This window comes from Tasmannia lanceolata, unplaced genomic scaffold (assembly GCF_043159265.1).
Source record: "Tasmannia lanceolata isolate RefF3 unplaced genomic scaffold, GAP_Taslan_0.1 ptg000016l, whole genome shotgun sequence".
NCBI lineage: Eukaryota > Viridiplantae > Streptophyta > Magnoliopsida > Canellales > Winteraceae > Tasmannia > Tasmannia lanceolata.
The window spans coordinates 20,313,186-20,331,938 of NW_027518693.1; the positions used below are offsets into that span (position 1 = coordinate 20,313,186).

The following is an 18,753-nucleotide window of genomic DNA, read 5'->3' on the forward strand; positions in this document are numbered from 1 at the left end:
AAGAGAAACTAGATATGGGACTTATTTTCTACAAGAGAAAATGAAGATAAGCATAATAAGACGACAATAAAATCATATACTGGCCGCTTCTTGGAGGGCTTAGGGTGTTCTAGGAAGATCTTATTGTGTTTCTTTGGGTGGAAGGAAACTTGAAAAAATAGTCATGGCTTGGACTCCTAAAAGGTGCCTTCGGTCGTGGAGGTTGGCAAACTTTAGTGAGCAGATTAAAGACTTGCGTGAATTTCTTCCCTTGTCCTTCATATCCCACGCAGCGCTAACGAAACCAAGGATAGCTTGGCTAAGATGAATTGGATAGAGAACTAGTTGCGGCACTAATCTACCACTATTCCAGTGAACGTGTTGCATTTTGTTTTCCTTTAGTTTCCCTTCTTGCCCCTTATCTTGTTCCCTTCCTCTTGTTTTAATAAAGTTCAGGCATCTTCCAGAAAAGAAAAAAGAATAGAATACCATATATTAACCAAGATATTCAAGAATCAAGACTATGGATTCATTTATTAATCAATGCAAATGATACAATGATGTATGCACTGCATCCGATTTATTAATGAATGTATGCTTTAAAGGCTTGAAATATGCATGCATGTTGCATGAACATGTATATATGTACATATGTGAGTTTACACATATATCTATGCAGCCATACATGTATGTATCTATGTACGTGCCATATACACTGCACAAGAGAATATAATAAGCATGCACTGAAACACAGTACCTGCAGAGGTAAAATGTGAACTCCCAAGAGTTTACTTAGTTCATAGGCTCTTTTGGATTCTGGGATGCCACCTCCTATTTATATAGAATGATACATTAATCTATAGAAGTAGCAGCCCCTTTTGTGTAGGGGACATGCATAAATAAGACGTAAAAGCTCTTGAGGTGAAAATAACCATAAGATCTGTATAAACTCCATAAAATCATAAAAGATGAAGCACAACACTGATTTGACTGAAATTCAACCACGACATAAATCAATTTAAAAAGCAATCAATATTTAGAATCCTTAAGGATGAATAATACAAGTAAAAGCAATAACTCACAATGCTTCCAAGTTATTACAGCGAACATATTGCACTGTTAATCACTTAATTCTAAGATGAAGAAGAATGAAATGTAAAATGTTAGAATAATGCCTGTGTTGAACATCAGTCAAATATATGAATAATCCTTCCGTTATCCAATATCGCTAACATGAAGACTGGTTGATGTATCCAAACAATTAATTTTATTAATCAAAAGGAAAGAAAACTATAACAAAATAAACCGAAAAAAAAAAAAAAAAAAGGTGCGTACGGGGCTATGAAAAAGATGAAATTAGGTAAGGCTATGGGGCCTGACGGTATTCCTATCGAGACTTGGAGATGCTTGGGTGATGTGGGTTTGGTTTGGTTAACTAAATTAATTAACAATATTTTGAAGACTAAGAAGATGCCTGATGAGTGGAGGAAGAGTATATTAGTAACTGTTTATAAGAATAAAGGGGATGTCCAGAGTTGAACCAATTACCGAGGAGGCAAGGAATTAAGCTAATGAGTCACACCATGAAGCTTTGGGAGAGAGTAATTGAGCATAGACTAAGAAAAGAGACTAAGGTGTAAGAGAATCAGTTTGGCTTCATCCCTGGAAGATCGACTATGGAAGCTATCTTCTTGATTGGGAGGTTAATGGAGAGATTTAGAGAAAATAAAAAGGACCTTCATATGGTTTTCATTGACTTGGAGAAAACATATGATAGGGTTCCCAGGTGTGTTATGTGTTGGGTCCTTGAAAGGAAAAAAGTGCCTACTCAATATGCTGATATGATTACGGATATGTATGATGGAGCAGTAACTAGTGTCAGACTACGGATGGCATGTCTAGTGAGTTTCCAATTACAATATAACTGCACCAAGGATGAGCTCTAAGCCCTTATCTTTTTACCCTAGTTATGGATGAACTTACGGAGGGTATCCAAGACGAGGTGACGTGGTGTATGTTATTTGCAGATGACATAGTATTAATTGACGAAACCAAAGCAGGAGTTAATGCTAAGTTTGTGTTATGGAGAACTTCTTTGGAATCCAAAGGTTTTAGACTGAGCAGGACTAAGACAGAGTATATGGAGTGCAACTTTAGTAATGTAAGGAGGCAGGGTGAGGATATAGTAAATATGACTGGACAAGAGGTACCTAAGAGGGATGTCTTTCGCTATCTTGGTTCAATCCTATATAAGGAAGGAGAAATTGAAGAGGATGTTAACCACAGAATAAGAGCAAGGTTGGTTGAAGTGGAAGCATGCTTCAGGAGTTCTGTGCGATTGTAAAATACCTACCAAGTTGAAGGGAAAGTTTTATAAGACAGCTCTGAGGCCAGCCATGCTGTACGGCTCAGAATGTTGGACCACCAAGAAGCAGCATGTGCATAAGATGAGTGTGGCGGAGATGCGAATGCTTAGATGGATGTGCGGCCGCACAATTGAGGTGGAGTTGGCACCAATTGAGGAGCAGGTGAGAGATACAACTTAAGATGGCTTGCGCATATCCAACGTAGGCCTTGGGATGCTCCAGTGAGAAGAAGTGACTCGTGCCAAGTTGATGGAGTAATAATTATAAAGACCAAGCATGGTGCAATGTGGTTATCATAGTTGTCTGTGAGTTTCTATTTGGTAGACCATGATAATTTGATCATCATGAGACAAAACATACATATTCCTTAATTTATAATAATTTGAAAGTCATACTTAGCACCATCAAAAGAATTTGGACCTATAACAAAACCAATGAGGGTACCAATTTTGTGCCAGGTTCACAACTGCCATGGAAGAATCAAAGTTGTCTTTGTATTGATAAGCAAGGGTGAGATAGAGCATACTGCTGTACCTAAGATATGCCAATCCCTAGTTGATGAGTTTAGTGATGTTTTACCAAGATATTTGCTAGTCAAATTGCCACAATGCGAGAAATTCCGCACCATATACTTTGCTGCCTGTAGCAATTCTTCTGACCAAGCATATATGACCGTGCACACTACCGGATGAGCCCTACGGAGCATCAAGAGATCAAGAGCAGTGTTTAAAAACACGGATGCGGCGCAGAACGCAGCCGAAGAAAATCCTAGTCGACTCGGCAGGACGTGGTCGAGTACTCGGTTGATGCTGATGAGTACTCAGTTGACACAGTTATAATTCGAGAGAGTCAAAGGAGTTTTTATTGACTCTGTTGGGCAAAATGCGGAACAGCGTTGTTAACTATGATCAAGAGGCATGTGGATGAGCTCTTAGACAAAGGGTGTATCTAAGAAAACTTGAACCGTCGACTGTTCATAGTCTCACCTCCATCGAGAAGGCAACGGTCATGAAGATGCTCTTGCTAATGTTGGTGTTACTTGTACAGCATTGTTAACTTGGCCCAATACAGAATTTGTAGATTTTTCTTTGTGTAAGTTGCATGTGGAAAATTCTTGTGAAGGGATAATTTGTCTATTTGTCTCTATTTATTTTCTAAATTTCCTAAACACATTAGGGAAGAAATTTTGGGTGGGTTTGGTTTCTAGAACTTTTAGGAGATGATGATTATTATTATTCTATTTGAATGCATTTAAAGGAACTTAGAAGTACCCAGGAGAGAAAATTTTAAGGCCAGTTTGATTTTCTTTCTATTTCTATTTTTAGATCCAATAGGGTCTAGGATAGTTTGTTATAAGTGAGTTTAAGGGCTGAGATTAGTTTTAGAGTTCAATAACGTAGATCTTGAAGGAGGTCTAGGGCTGGGATAGTTCGCCCACTTTCCATGTCTTATGTTCAACATGCCTTGAGTATGATGTATAAAAGTGCTTCCTGTTAATGAAAACAATGGAATCTTTTGAATCGCGCTACGACATCTATAGCAGAAGTGTTTTACAATAGAGTAGAACTCGTTGTGGCACATGGATTGATAACATAATGCATCACTCAATTTTGAAAGTTTGTAAAAGAAATTCGTAAACATATAGGTCCACTGAACATGCAAAAGGATTTCATAGAAGTACTTTGAATATTAGAGAAACAATCAAGAATTAATGTCATTTTCTTTATGAAGTTAATCTTGATGGAACAGAAATGAATAATGACTATTCAAATCAAAAACAAAAATGAATAATGCACATGGCTCACCGTTAGTTAAGAACAGAAATGGAATCTTCAAAGTGCCTGCCAAGAAGGAATATTTTGGTGAGCGGATGAAAAGACAAAAAGTAGGTGAATTTCAAGATACACTGATATCATCATTTAACAAGACATGAGAAGCAATAATATCATCCAAAAAAATGGAAGAATAAGGCATGCATGCTTTATGGAATCATACAGAGATAAGTACACTATAGAATGTCAAAGGTACGGATTACGCTTCCAATGCAGATAAAGGTTAAACTTAAATACGAAATCGAAAAATTAAATCCATCTAGTTTATTTGAATCATGTCACATGAACAGACATCCATAAAGAGCGAAAGTTGAAAAGAGAGATCAATGGGACTGATAACAATCATTGGGCATTTCATTAAGATACAACCTATTAGAAGTTGAGCAAAGACCATATATGTTACAGGGCATCCTTAGCTTCCCTACCTTCATGGATGGGTTCAAGGCTTGGGATGGTGCCAATGGCACTGAGATACTCAAATTACTCAAACATATCCATGAAGATATGTTATGATTTATGAACAAGTCATTCTTTTATATGAGTTTTTACATAGTGAACTAGCGAACATGCGAATGTAGCAAAAAATACAGTGGCACGAACATATTTGGGTGATCTAAACCACTCATTTGTTGGGCCCCAATACAACATACGCAGAGCCCCAAAAATCTTCTCAATAGGATGATCCTAACCCTATGATTTGTAGAGGTTTAAAATGGACGGCATGGTATAGAAACCTCCACATATCGGAGGGTTAGAATCGATCTCATAGAGAAGATTTTTGGGGCATGGCCCATCAACGTCAGGGACCAGCAAATGAGTGGTTAAGATCACCCAATATGTGAGCCTCACTGTATTTTTTTCTGCTACAATCTGTTCTCTTCTTTTCATACCCAAGTATCAATATTGCTTGTTGTGAGGCTTCCTCATATGTTGGCATGATGAAGTGTTTTACACAGTATCAGTTCTCTTACTTAAAAATGCAGCATTTGCAAGAGAACAAAGCTAAAAAGTCCAATTTGGAACACAGGATCAATATTTAAAAAAAAAAAACAAAAACAAAAAAACTAAAGTTAAATTTCAAGAACCACCTCAAAACAATGCAGCAAACGCCAATCAAGACATGAAATAGAAATCTAGAAGTGAATTCAAAAAAGGTTATAATAAAAGTCAGAAAAACCGTACCGCAATCGCTATACAACCTTTTCAATGCGGCGGGAGACCCTCCAATAGGTGTGCGGCCTCTAAGAATTACCCCATCGATGTCGAAGGCGATACCAAAAGAGGGAGAAGCCCTACAAAAAATATGAGAATTCAAAAAAATTAGGGTTTTTTGAGAGGGAGAAGTAGAGAATCAACGGGAAGTGATTTATGCTAAGAAACCTTTCTGGTGGTGGTAGATTCGAAAATGCGCGGGAAATTTCAGCACGGAATGGCTGTAATTGGGCTCTGATTTTGCTGTGTGAAACCATAAATACGGAGAGAATCCTCATCACTCGTTAGGGGAGAAATGCCATGGAAATACCTTCTATGTTTCAGTGGGAGCTGTCTTTTGAAATGAGGGGAATGATATTGCCACCCCTTTTGTTTGTCTTTTTATAGAAATGAGGGCACCTGCATTCTACTTCCACCCCTTCTTTTTTGTCTTTTCCTACAAACGACTACATTGAGTCATTGACACACCTTTTGACTTCTTCTTCACTTTTTAAGGAAAAGACAAACAAAGAGGGTGGAAATTTGTTTTCTCAAATAGACGACCTTTTACCAAGTGGGGCCCAGTTTTGGTCCATCCAGGCCGTCTATATTAGCCTACATAGATCATCAATGATGCCCAGTTATAACTCAAATTAATTGTGTACCTATTAATCTATTATTTTGTCGCCCATTCATCAGCTTCGGATCCATGGTTAGGATCGTCTAATCAGCATGTTTTTCGACACTTTGGAGATCTAAGATGGGGCCGACTTGATAGACAGTCAAGATTAACCAAAGTTTAGGGCCCACTTTATGCAGTCTTTTAGCGTGGGATATTCGCCATTAGTCCCTCCCTAGCTAAATAAATGCTAAAAGATCCTAAAGAATTGTGTGTTATTCGAATGAGGAAAGTGTTCCAAAACACATGTGGACCCACATTTTTTGGGGCATCCAAAGCATTCATTTGGAAGGGCCTTCCATGGATAGGGTGTGTACCAAAAATCAGATTGATAAGATCATCCTAACCTAATCAAAGGTGGAGGGGAAAATGGTGTCCATGTTTCTGCCCATTTTTTCCCTCCACAAATGGCAGGGTTAGGATGATCCTATAGGGCTGATTTTTGGGACACACCCTATCCATGAAAGGGCCTTCCAAATGAATGCTTTGGATCACCCCAAAAATGTGCGGCCACATGTGTTTTTGAGCTCTTGCTCAGATAAGCTTATCTAAGCTAAAGCTCATGAACACTTTCCTCTATTCAAATAGCACTGTTTTTAGAAAATTATTCCCAAAAAGTCCCCAAAACAAACAAACTTGATTTTTTAAAATTTATAAAATAACAAAAATACCCTAACTTCTCAAAGTTTTAATTACTCTCCCAGTATGTACGTCAAAACTCTCCCTTAACACCCAACCTGATGCAATCCAAAACCTTGAGATCGAAGCTATCTATTTGTGCCTGATGCCTAGTGTAATGAGACTAGTACTGCTAAACTACGTAGTCAACGGAACTTGCCTACTAACTCACAGGAAGGCAAATCCCAACGATCTTGTACGGGATTACACTCCCGAAAATACTCCATAGGGTGAAGCTCTCGAAATTACTAAGTAGAGCTAGGGCTGCAAATGAACCGAGCCGGCTCGCGAACATGTTTGGGTTCGACTCGTTAAAACATCGGCTCGGGCTCGTTCGTTTACTAAACGAGCCGAACCCGAGCCCAAAAATTAGGCTCGCAAAATAAACGAGCCGAACTTGAGCTTTGAATAGTTTAGCTCGGAAAAGCTAGCGAGCTTTTTAGGCTCGGTTCATAAACGAGCCGAGCCGAGCTTTAAAGCTTGGATTATGTTTACTTTATATATATAAAATAAAAGAATGTGGGTTGTTTATCACAAATGAAAGTTTAGCCGAGTGGTTAAGGCACTGGATTTAGAGGGGGCTTGGGTTCAAATCCCACAGATGTATGTTTTTATCATTCTTGAGACGAGCCGAGCTTTCTCAAATATTTCACGAGACGAGCCCGAACACCCCAAAGCTCGACCCGGCTCGGCTCGTCTCAAAAATGATAAAAATATACATCTGTGGGATTTGAACCGAAGCCCCCTCTAGATCCAGCACCTTAACCACTCGGCCAAACTTTCATTTGTGATAAATAACCCACATTCTTTTATTTTATATATAAAAAGCAAACATAATCCAAGCATTAAAGCTCGGCTCGGCTCGTTTATGAACCGGGCCTAAAAAGCTTGCGAGCTTTTCCGAGCCGAACTATACAAAACTCAAGTTCGACTCGTATATTTGGCGAGCCTAATTTTTGGGCTCGGGTTTGGCTCATTTAGTAAACGAACGAGCCCGAGCCGAGCTTTTAACGAGCCGAACCCAAACATGTTCGCGAGCCGGCTCGGTTCATTTGCAGCCCTACCTATACACACACACACACACACACACACACACACACACACACACACGCACGCACACACACATACTAGTAAAAAACCCTGTGTGATGCACGGGCCAACAAAGAACTGTACATACCACATCATAGGTTGATCCAAACCGTCAATGTGATGGAACACAATATCAATAGGTTGTGCCCGTAAAATCATTTCCATAGGCTGATCCTAGCCCTCCAATCTATAGAGGTTTTCATAATCTGTTGTTCGTTTGAAGGTGCACAGAATTTGTAAATATTTTTACAGGTGTGCGGAATTCGTAATATTCTAAAAAAATTAATAAGGAAAAGTAATTTTTTCGTAATTGTCATATTTTGATACATCTTCTTTGTAGTTTTTTCCGTAATTGTCATATCCAGGTACCCGTTGTCCGTAATTTCCCTCCCAAACTTTACTGTGTAATGATTGTTATCGCTAGCTTCTTTCTTTAGGTATTATTGCTAGCAACCTTTAAAGAAATAGTATTTCCGTGCAGTCTTTCATCACATCTAATAAGACAAATCTCTGAATACATACAGTTGCAAAGGATGGGCGAGACATAGCGTTTGGAGAAGGTGGCTAGCGAACATTCATACCTTTTTTACCCTCATATCGATAGGATATACAGATATGTGGGGAGGGCTAAAACGGTAAAAATCATCACATCCGTGCAGTTTTTCATCACATCTAATAAGACAAATCTCTGAATACATACAGTTGCAAATGATGGGCGAGACATAGCGTTTGGAGAAGGTGGTTAGCGACATTCATACCTTTTTTACCCTCGCATCGATAGGATGTACAGATATGTGGGGAGGGCTAAAAACGGTAAAAATATCACATCGGCGTGTTAAATGGACAAAATTTTCTCATTTTCTCTTCTGCTATATATATATATATATATATAGAGAGAGAGAGAGAGAGAGAGAGAGAGTGAGGAAAATGATTGTGAGCTTGAAGCTCATATAGCTTATATGAGCTTGAGGGCCCAAACACATGGGTCCCACATTTTTTGTGGTGATCCAAACCATTCATTTACAAGACCCCATCATAGATAGGGTGTATACAAAAAATCAGCTCCATTGGATCACCCTAACCCCTCCAAAAGCGGAGGGCAAAAATGGGCAGATTTGTGGCAAACGGTGTCTATCCATTTTGCCCTCCACTTTTGGATGGGTTAGGATGATCCTATGGAGCTGATTTTTTGTACACATCCTATCTATATAAGGGCCTTTCAAATGAATGGTTTGGATCATCCTAACAATGTGGGGCCACATGTGTTTAGGCCTCAAGCTCACAATCATATTCCTCATATATATATATATATATATATATATATATATATATATATATATATATATATGAGAAAACGGTTCCTACACATATGTGTAGAGAGTTCTCTACACACTAGCTTAAAATACAGTGGGGGGCCACATTGTTTGGGTGATCCAAGCCATCCATTTTAAAGGCCCTCACATAGATAGGATATCTACAAAAAATCAGATCCATAGGATCATTCCAACCCTACTATTTGTGGAGGTAAAATGGATGTCTTTAAACCTTCACAAATTAGTTCATTTTTTGCCTCCAAAGTTCGAATGGTTAGATGATCCTATGGATCTAATTTTTTGTGGACACCCTATCTATTAGAGGGCCTTAAAAATGAATGGTTTGGATCACCCAAATAATGTGGCCTCCACTGTATTTTAAGCTACTGTGTAGATAACTTATCTACACATGTGTGTAGGAACCGTTTTCTCTCTCTCTCTCTCTCTCTCTCTCTCTCTCTCTCTCTATATATATATATATATATATATATACTAGTAAAAAACCCCGGGCCGACAAAGAACTATACGGACCACATCACGGGTTGATCCAAACCGTCCATGTGATGGAACACAACATAAATAGGTTGTGCCCCAAAAATCATTTTCATAGGCTGATCCTAGCCCTCCAATCTATAGAGGTTTCCATAACATGTTGTTCCTCTTAAATCGGATGGTTAAGATCACCCTATAGATTTTTTATTAAAAAAGCATAAAGGAGGGGGGTTAGGATTGAAAGTATTTGGCTTTAATGGTTGCCTTTCTTAAAAAAGCATGAAGGAGGGGGTAGGATTGAAAATATGTGTGTTGAATGGGTGCCTTTGTTTAAAAAAGTCAAAAAGAGCGATGTGTAATTCTACAAAAAATTATCTTATTTTCTCTTCTACTATATATATTTAATAAAAAATCTATAGGGTGATCTTAACCATCCGATTTAAGAGGAATAGAGGATCTAGAAGCAGTAGCTACAACATAGCTAGCAGAATCATGGGACAGGATAGCTAGCACAATCATCAGAATAACACGATAATCCGATTAAAAAGTAACACTATTAATATAGACAATAGAAGAAAATGGTGTTACAATGGGAAAAAAGTAATAACATTTGATTAAAACACATGCAACAATATTCTTTTAGAATGTGATAAAGAACAGAGTCATAACACAACTGAATCTGCATATTAGTGAAACAGCCATCAAACAGTCCTACCTTGAAAAAAACAAAGCAAAAAAAAAAAAAAAAGGCTAAAAACATTCAATCTATTCACCATGTTTCTTTCCAGTCGTCTCGACATTCCAAGGCAGAAAATCAGTTAAAATTTTTAAAAAGTAATAACTCTAGCTTCTCGAAATTTTTATCAAGCAATGAGAAGTGGATCATCCATATTCTTGAACATAGAAGTGGAAGTATTGATTATCAGGGTGGTGACTGCCTCAGTAAGTATATGATTCCCTAACCTTTCACCTGCAAAAGCAAAAGAGCAAATAGTGAAGATCCAACATGGATAGAACTTAAAAAGTGAAAAAAAGAAAACATGGACCCCGGCGCAGTTTAAAGTCTCTTAACTTACCATAGGACTGGGCTTGTCTTGAGATCTCTGAGGCACTGACTCAACCCTCCTCCGCCTTTCAAGTGATCTTTGAACTCTCTCCCTTGACAAATAGTTCAGCTACAACAGTCAAAAGCATTGCAAGTTAATGTGTCTCAAATAATAGATAGTTGATGACATATGATTTTCACAATGGTTTGTGTAATCCACACTCTTAAAATCAGGAACAATTACTTTATCTTGAAGCTGCATTAAAAAATGTCAGTTCAATCAAAGAGCTAGTGGCAGAAAATGATAATTGTTAAATACTTATATCTCATGAGTAAAATACCAAGACAATTGGATATGTAACAGACATTGAGCACCGCAAGATCTAGCAAGGCAGAAGTTACCAAAGTAACATTGATAAACTCAGTAGCCTGGTAGCATCATGTCATAGGCAAACATACAAAAGTTCATGGAGAAAGAGATATTCTTTCGCATTAAAAGAAACTAAAGCAGAAATTCTAATGTCAGAATGCGTGTATGGGATCTGTCTGAGAAGTTTGGGCATGGACAAACATATATACTAATGGCATGATCGGAAATTATGACATCAATTACAGAAAATATGAAATGAGGCAGACCTGATAAGTGATCCTTACTCACCACCACAATTAGTTGCAGTGCTCCTAAAACATAGGCTGGCCAATATGCAGAATCACAAGCATAAAATGACCTATTGTCAAATGTTTCAATTGGTCCCCAAATTTAACAGAGATAGCAGCAGCTGCTGTATTAAAATTTTAAGCATGCAATTGAATATAGGTTGATGGGTTTAAAGCTCATGTAATACCAACATATAGTGTCCAATAAATAAAGCAAAAGCCAGGGCAAATGAATCAATAACTTTTTTTCTAACTTGTCTTTATCCAATTGAAAATAAACGTCAATTCATAAGAATATGAGGCCTATAGATATGGGCACGAACATACATTTATGCAAACATGTGCTCAGGTTCCAAAAGTTAGCACAGAGGATGACCAAGATGGACCATCGATCTGAACGATGCAATTTTGTTTTAGTAATATATAACACATGAATCTCAACGTACCTGAAATGAAAAAAGATTGTATATTCATTTAGGCTCCGTTCTTTTCAACGTAAAAATGGAAGTAAATTTTGTTTTACGTTCATTTTTACAACATAAAACAAAATTTTCCTCCATTTTTATGTTGAAAGAAACAGAGACTCAGTGATAAAATTTGGTTTAGCATACAGAAAATATGAATTTTTAATTCTCATCAAACACAATATGGTTACTTGGAATTTTGGAGGGAAATATGATTTGAGGCTGCCATACTTCTCAAGAACACTAAGAATAGCATATACTGGATTGCTAACATTCTTCAAAATCTTTTCTACCTATGCCTTTTCTTCTCCTCCCAAAGCAGATCCCAAGTAGTTGGGTGGGTCAATCCAAATGTTTCTACATATCGTTGTGAGAAACAAAATTGAATTAGTAACAGTAAGAAAGAAAAGCCAGAAAATAAACTAAATAAATCCAAGTAGAAGAAGATAGCATTTAAAAGGCCAAAATATTCAAATTCCATTTATCGATTTTTCTCTCCTACCACTACTTTTCAACTTTTTTTCTTAATCCATCTTAGGAATACAATTAATATACATATTTAATGTTGATAATATTACCAATTAATTTGAACAACTAAACCCCACTAACACAGCCAAAAAGAAAAAAAAAGAAAGGAAAAACAGAAAGGAAGAGAAATGGAATTCTAAGATGGATGGGAATTATATTACGATAATATATCGTGAAAATCATTCTAACTATGCCCTAATAACCAAAACCAAAGTATTTACCTGGCCCATAAACAGCGTATGAATTTGATCTCCGAGATGTGCTATGTCTAGGCAATTCCTGTCTTGGTAGCAATAAGAAAAGAGAAAACAATCTTAAGAAAATTATTAATGTCAAATGTACTTTGTTCTTGCTATGTACTACTATAATTAAGCAAATGAAATAATTACAGCAAAAACAAAAAACAATGTAAAAGAAAGTAACTAACCAAAAGAGAAAAGGGAAATAGGGAGGCCCCATGTGCATTTCTACCAAGAGGAGGCACCAAAACAATTCCTGCATGTATAGGAGCATTAGAGGGAAAAAATAAAGAAAAGAAAGAGAAATAGGAGAAAGCTTATGCGATTGTAGGATCAAAAGGAATTGCTAGCTTTTCAAGAAGGGAATTGACAACCAACGACCTGCATGATAAATGAAGATGTTCAATATAAATGTTACCTACAGTAAATAATATAATAATAAAACATATGCCACTTAATCATTAAAAAAAAACATATGCCACTTAATTTAGACAGATGAATGGAATGATGGAAACATAGAAGGAAGAAAAGAGTAATTACAGCAATTTAACATACAGATGATGGTTAAAAAAAACTCTAGGTGTAGAAATGTGAAACACAAAAACAGCATATATCAAAAATACCGGAAAATATAAATGGCAGTACATTTTGGACTCAAATTTCCACATATCAGAGTGGAACAAAGGAAGAAAAAAGAGATGCATTTATCATCAACTGCTATAAACTAATACATTTTGGACTGATAATCGGTAGTAATAATCTAAAAAGAACAGGGCCTAATAGACTAAATTAAAATGGGATTAAAACAAACCTAAAGCTTTTTATAGCCAGGAAATAAGGTTTAGAGGAGCTGTGAAACTCACCATTCCAGGCAAGAAGTTGAAGCGGTTGAAGAACACCGTCATGCTAATTTCTGGGGGAGAATGGTTGGCCGATATTTCCAAGGAAAGCTTCAGACCCTAAGCTAAGCCCCGTCTCAGATTGTTCGAGCACAGAGGGAAACGAAACAGAACTGAAAACCCTTGATTTCCTGAAACTTGCTGCAATTGATAACCCTAAGCTAAGCCCCGTCTCAGATTGTTGACGTGAATGGGTTTAATACGTTTAGGGTTTTGATTTGAGGTGAGAGGATGCTATGGTGTTTATGGTTATCATCTGAGGTTAGAGAAAGAGAGTTGTATAAAAATATCTCCGACGACCGAGAGAGGAATGGAGGACATCTGTATAAAAATATCTCTGAAGTAGGTCAAAAAGGGGGAAGATATTTGGGGGGAAATAAGAAAATGTCGTTTTTACCCTCCTATAGCTAGTATATGCAGATATGTGGGAGGGCAAAAAAGAGTAAATACCTTGCACACTAGCGTGTTAAATTGACAGATTTTTAAAATAATTCAAAAAATTCTCTAATTTCTCTTATGCTATATAGTATACTAGTAAAAAACCCTGTGCGATGCACGGCCCGGCAAAAAACTGTACGAACCACGTCATAGGTTGATCCAAACCGTCTATGTGATGGAACACAACATAAATAAGTTGTGCCCCAAAAATCATTTCCATAGGCTGATCCTAGCCGTCCAATCTATAGAGGTTTCCATAATTCCCCTTAAATCGGATGGTTAAGATCACCCTATAGATTTTTTATTAAAAAGGAGGGGGCTAAGATTGAAATTATGTGGCTTTAATGGGTGTGTGCGATGCACGGGCCGACAAAGAACTGTACGGACCACGTCATAGGTTGATCCAAACCGTCCATGTGATGGAACACAACATAAATAGGTTGTGCCCCAAAAATCATTTTCGTAGGCTGATCCTAGCCCTCCAATCTATAGATGTTTCCTGTTTCCATAATTCCTCTTAAATCGGATGGTTAAGATCACCCTATAGATTTTTTAGTAAAAAACCATAAAGGAGGCGGGTAAGATTGAAATTATATGGCTTTAATGGGTACCTTTGCTAAAAGCATAAAGGAGGGGGTAGGATTGAAAATATGTGAGTTGAATGGGTGCATTTGTTAAAAAAAGTCAAAAAAAGTTATGTGTAATTCTCATAGAATTTTCAAAAAAATCAAAAAATTCTCTTCTTTTCCATCCAGCTTATTATAGTAGATATATATATATATATATATATATATATATATAGAGAGAGAGAGAGAGAGAGAGAGAGGAAAGTGTCTCTAGTCTCTCCCCTAGATAAGCTTATCTACTCCTCCCTTTAAAAAAACACAGTGGGCCCACGCTGTTTGGATGATCCAAAGCATTCATTTGATAGGTCCTAATATAGATAGGGTGTGCCCAAAAAATCAGCACCAAAGGGTCATCCTAGAACTTCATTTTGTTGGGCACACCGTGTCCGTTTATATGTGTCCATTCTGGGTACCACAAGGCACCACAAAACGAAGTTCTAGGATGACCCTTTGGTGTTGATTTTTTTGGCACACCTTATCTATGTTAGGACCTATCAAATGAATGCTTTGGATCATCCAAACAGCGTGGGCCCACTGTGTTTTTTTAAAGGGAGGAGTAGATCTTATCTAGGGGAGAGACTAGAGACACTCATATATATATATATATATATATGAGAGAGAGAGAGAGAACATTTCCTATTCACTTTAGTTTGTGGCGTAGCCAATCGGCTTCACAATTTATTAGACATGGGTGGGATATTGGAGGAAACCAAGAAAGAAGAGAAAAGGGCCATGAATTGTTGGAGGAAAGGTAAGTTCTCCATCCCGGGCAAGAAAAAACATTTATGATTAAAAACTTTTCTTAAAAAATTTGTTCTTTTGATTAAGAGTAAAAAAACAGGAGGAAATTTTAGAAATATTGTCTTTGTCCATGTGCCAAAATATATAAACATCTGATTCAAATTTTGTGATTGAAAACAAGCTACAATTAATGGGAGGGAAATTAATTATGGTGTATATGCATACATGCATGTAATGGGGCAGAAAAGTTGGATGTTATGGGATCAAATAAAATGAGTGGTGCCGGGATGTACACCAAAAACTTGAAGAAAACCCTCGATCAGGTTTGAAAAGCACGTGGCATGGATGGGTTGGGTTTCATTAGAGAGGAAAAACCCGTCTCTATGTTATTTTTGTTTTTATTATAATTTAAGGGAGCTGATATTAGCACCGCAATGTTTTAATAAGACGCGCGAAGCATCTTGTTGCTTAGTGAAATTATTTCCCTATTTTATAATATAAAATAAAATCTTATGAGTTATGATGACTTTCCCTTTCTTCCTCCAGCGTACAACTTTCCCATAAACGATCCGTCACCGAACTGGAGCAATTGTCCCTATTTACAACTTTCTATCTATCTTGTTGTTGAACGATCCGTCGCCGAACTGGAGCAACTGTCCTCCGAATAAGACGATGCAACTTTCTCTCTATCTTGTTGTTGAACAATCCGTCGCCGAACTGGAGCAACTGTCCTCCAAAGAAGACGATTCTGTTGTACAGACGTGATTTCGATCACTGCCTCATTGTTATGGAGCTGCCTGAAGGGAGTCTACGAGAGATGAAATGAAATATCAAGACCCTCAAGGTTGATCAACATCTCAAAAAATAGATGTGTAATGGAGACCTTTGATATGAGTGTAGACCTACATGAATGGCCCACATTCTAGAAATCTTGACACCATTTTAATTGCAGATATTTGTTGTATTTAAGGAAGGAATAACCTCATTTTTCAAAGAAAATTAGCAAAAGTAAGATGGCTCCTCTTATTCTACGATAATCCAAGCACCAGCTCCACGAGTCAACTCGGAACCGGTCAATTCCTGAGCTATTCGTTCTACCGTCAACCTCTCGATTGGCGTTTGCCTGAGCAAGTAAGAGAACCTAAAGTGAATGAACTTAAAGAAGTTTTTCCCCTAACTTTACAGACAATAACCTTATTTTTCATAGAAAATTGGCAAAAATACCCATTCATTTATAAGTTGGTAGCAAAACTATATGGGAAAACAATCAGCCATGCCTCAAATTCATGCTAGATAAAATGAGGTAAAAATCTCTATATATTTCATACCGTCTAATGAAAATAAAATTTGGACAATTCAACAACAGCACCCACCTGAAAATTGTTAGTCATTGATGGAACTATTAAGATATCACTAGCTGTTAAGATGTTTAGGGGCCAATGTGTGTTCGACAGGAACACGCATGTGACATGCATCTATGAAAAATTAGCTGCAAAAAAAGTAAATGGTTTAGACTTTAGATCACCTTTCATGGGAGTTCACCATATAAAAACTCATAAATGTCTACACAGCATAGTGATAAAAGTTACCTTGTTTTGGAAAGCAGAAATGCATTTACAAAACTGGAATTCAATTTCCAAACACTCAAGAACAGAAGAAACAAAATCCATTGGTTTTGTTTGTGAATAGAGAAGAAAAACTAGGATTTCGTTTATAAATCAGAGAAGGTAAAACATTAACTGCAAGGTATATTAATGGGTAATTTTGTCATTTTGAAAAATATTAAAAGAGAAATTTTGCAATAGCTCTGTTTTAGGGACTTCTGGGCAATAATTTAAAATATCACCTATTTTATGCGATATAATAGGTGGGCCCCACCTTGTTCGAAGACCTATCCGTAACAAAAAAATATATGTTGACGCCAGGTACAGTGGGGCCCACCTATTATATGTGCACCTTATTACGGACACCATATAGGATCCAAACCATTCACTTGTTTCGCCTCAATGTAATTAGGTTGTAAGTACCAAGGATTTAAATTTCGGTTTCGGAATGCATTACTCACCGAAACCGAAATTTTGGTAATTTCGGCTGAAATTTCGGGAAGAAATTCCAAATTTTTTAGCAAAATGAAATTTCGACCGAAATTTCAGGATCGAAATAATGTAACATTAGCATGTATTTCGATTTCGGTTGACGGACGGTCGAAAATTAAAACTTTGGTTGTAACCCAAAAATCACCTACAAATCAACTCATTCTGCCAATCAATCCAAATACATCATCGACCCATTACCCGATATACAGGTGCATCAAGAAAAAGCGTAGATAGTCGTTGAACGTCTGTAGACTAACGAGTAATGACGCTGTATATAATTCTCTACCGATTGAAAGAATTAGGATCATTTTATAGAGATAATTTTTGGGGAAAGCCTGATTTACGTCAGCGCCCAGTAAATGAACCGTTTGGATCTTTTGAACAAAGTGAGCCCAAGTGATTTTTTGAATTATAATATGTGTATCGATGTATTTTTTGAAAAATCACTTGGGCTCACTCTATTCAAATATCCAAACCGTTCGTTTGCTGGGTCCCAACGTAAATCAGCCTTCCCCAAAAATCATTTACATAGTATGATCCTAACTCTTTCAATCCATAGAGAATTATATATGGCATCTTAATAGACAGTTTGGATCATACTGTGATTTAAGCCGCATAGTACTTTTTGAAAAATTATGAACTATACGGGCTTATGTAAATATAAAAGCTCTTGAAATATATGCTACCAATATTCAATACATCTATTGCTTTTTAGATATGAGGAATGATAAATGCAAGGGCCCTCTTTATGCAAGGGCTAAAGAAGGGCCCTGGAATACATCCACGTCATTAAGTGCAACCGATTTCAGTTTCTTAACGGAATTAAAAAATAATGTGGATCTATTCAAGAGCCCTTCTTCAGCCCTTGCATAAAGAGGGCCCTTGCATCTATCATTCCTGTTTAGGTATATACCTTAATCTAACTCAATTTGGGATCACAAAATCTCCATCTAAGGTAAGATCTACGCCCATCGTAACTCAAGGTCTTTGCCCAGAGTATCAGCGGCTTCGATCACGACACGTATGAGATTTTTAAAAAAACTTAAGTCCATAACAAGTCAAGATGAAACCAAATGTACCGTTTATCATCACCATGTTGAGCTCATCTTTCAACGATCTTGACCATTCACCAACTGGACCCCACAGACAGATGGCATAGTCTAAAAATCCACACTGATCTGACAATCCTGATCGTTAGATCACCATCCATAAAACTTACTGTAAAATACCGAAAGATATTCACACAAATCAGTAAAAAAAAAATCCAATGATCGAACCGTTAAAAACCATCCAATCAGTGCGAATTTTAGATCATCGCTCTTGCAAGATGGGGCCTACGAAAGTTAACTATCGGACGGACCTATTTCCATCCAGCACACTTTACCAGAAAAATAAAATAAA

At 37.2% G+C, this 18,753-nt stretch overlaps 1 protein-coding gene across 1 annotated transcript in view; it reads right to left on the bottom strand.

Annotated features, from left to right (window-relative positions):
* Positions 1 to 5,660, bottom strand: part of LOC143848101 (mitochondrial hydrolase YKR070W-like) — a 14,622-nt gene extending 8,962 nt beyond the window's left edge. The window contains exons 1-4 of the mRNA XM_077356908.1: positions 5,558 to 5,660; positions 5,360 to 5,469; positions 4,151 to 4,186; positions 737 to 810 (exon numbers count right to left, since the gene is read on the bottom strand). Coding sequence (XP_077213023.1) covers positions 737 to 810; positions 4,151 to 4,186; positions 5,360 to 5,469; positions 5,558 to 5,646 — 309 coding nt within the window. The 5' untranslated portion in view covers positions 5,647 to 5,660. The remainder of the gene's footprint in view (positions 1 to 736; positions 811 to 4,150; positions 4,187 to 5,359; positions 5,470 to 5,557) is intronic.
* Between the last annotated feature and the right edge of the window lie 13,093 nt (positions 5,661 to 18,753).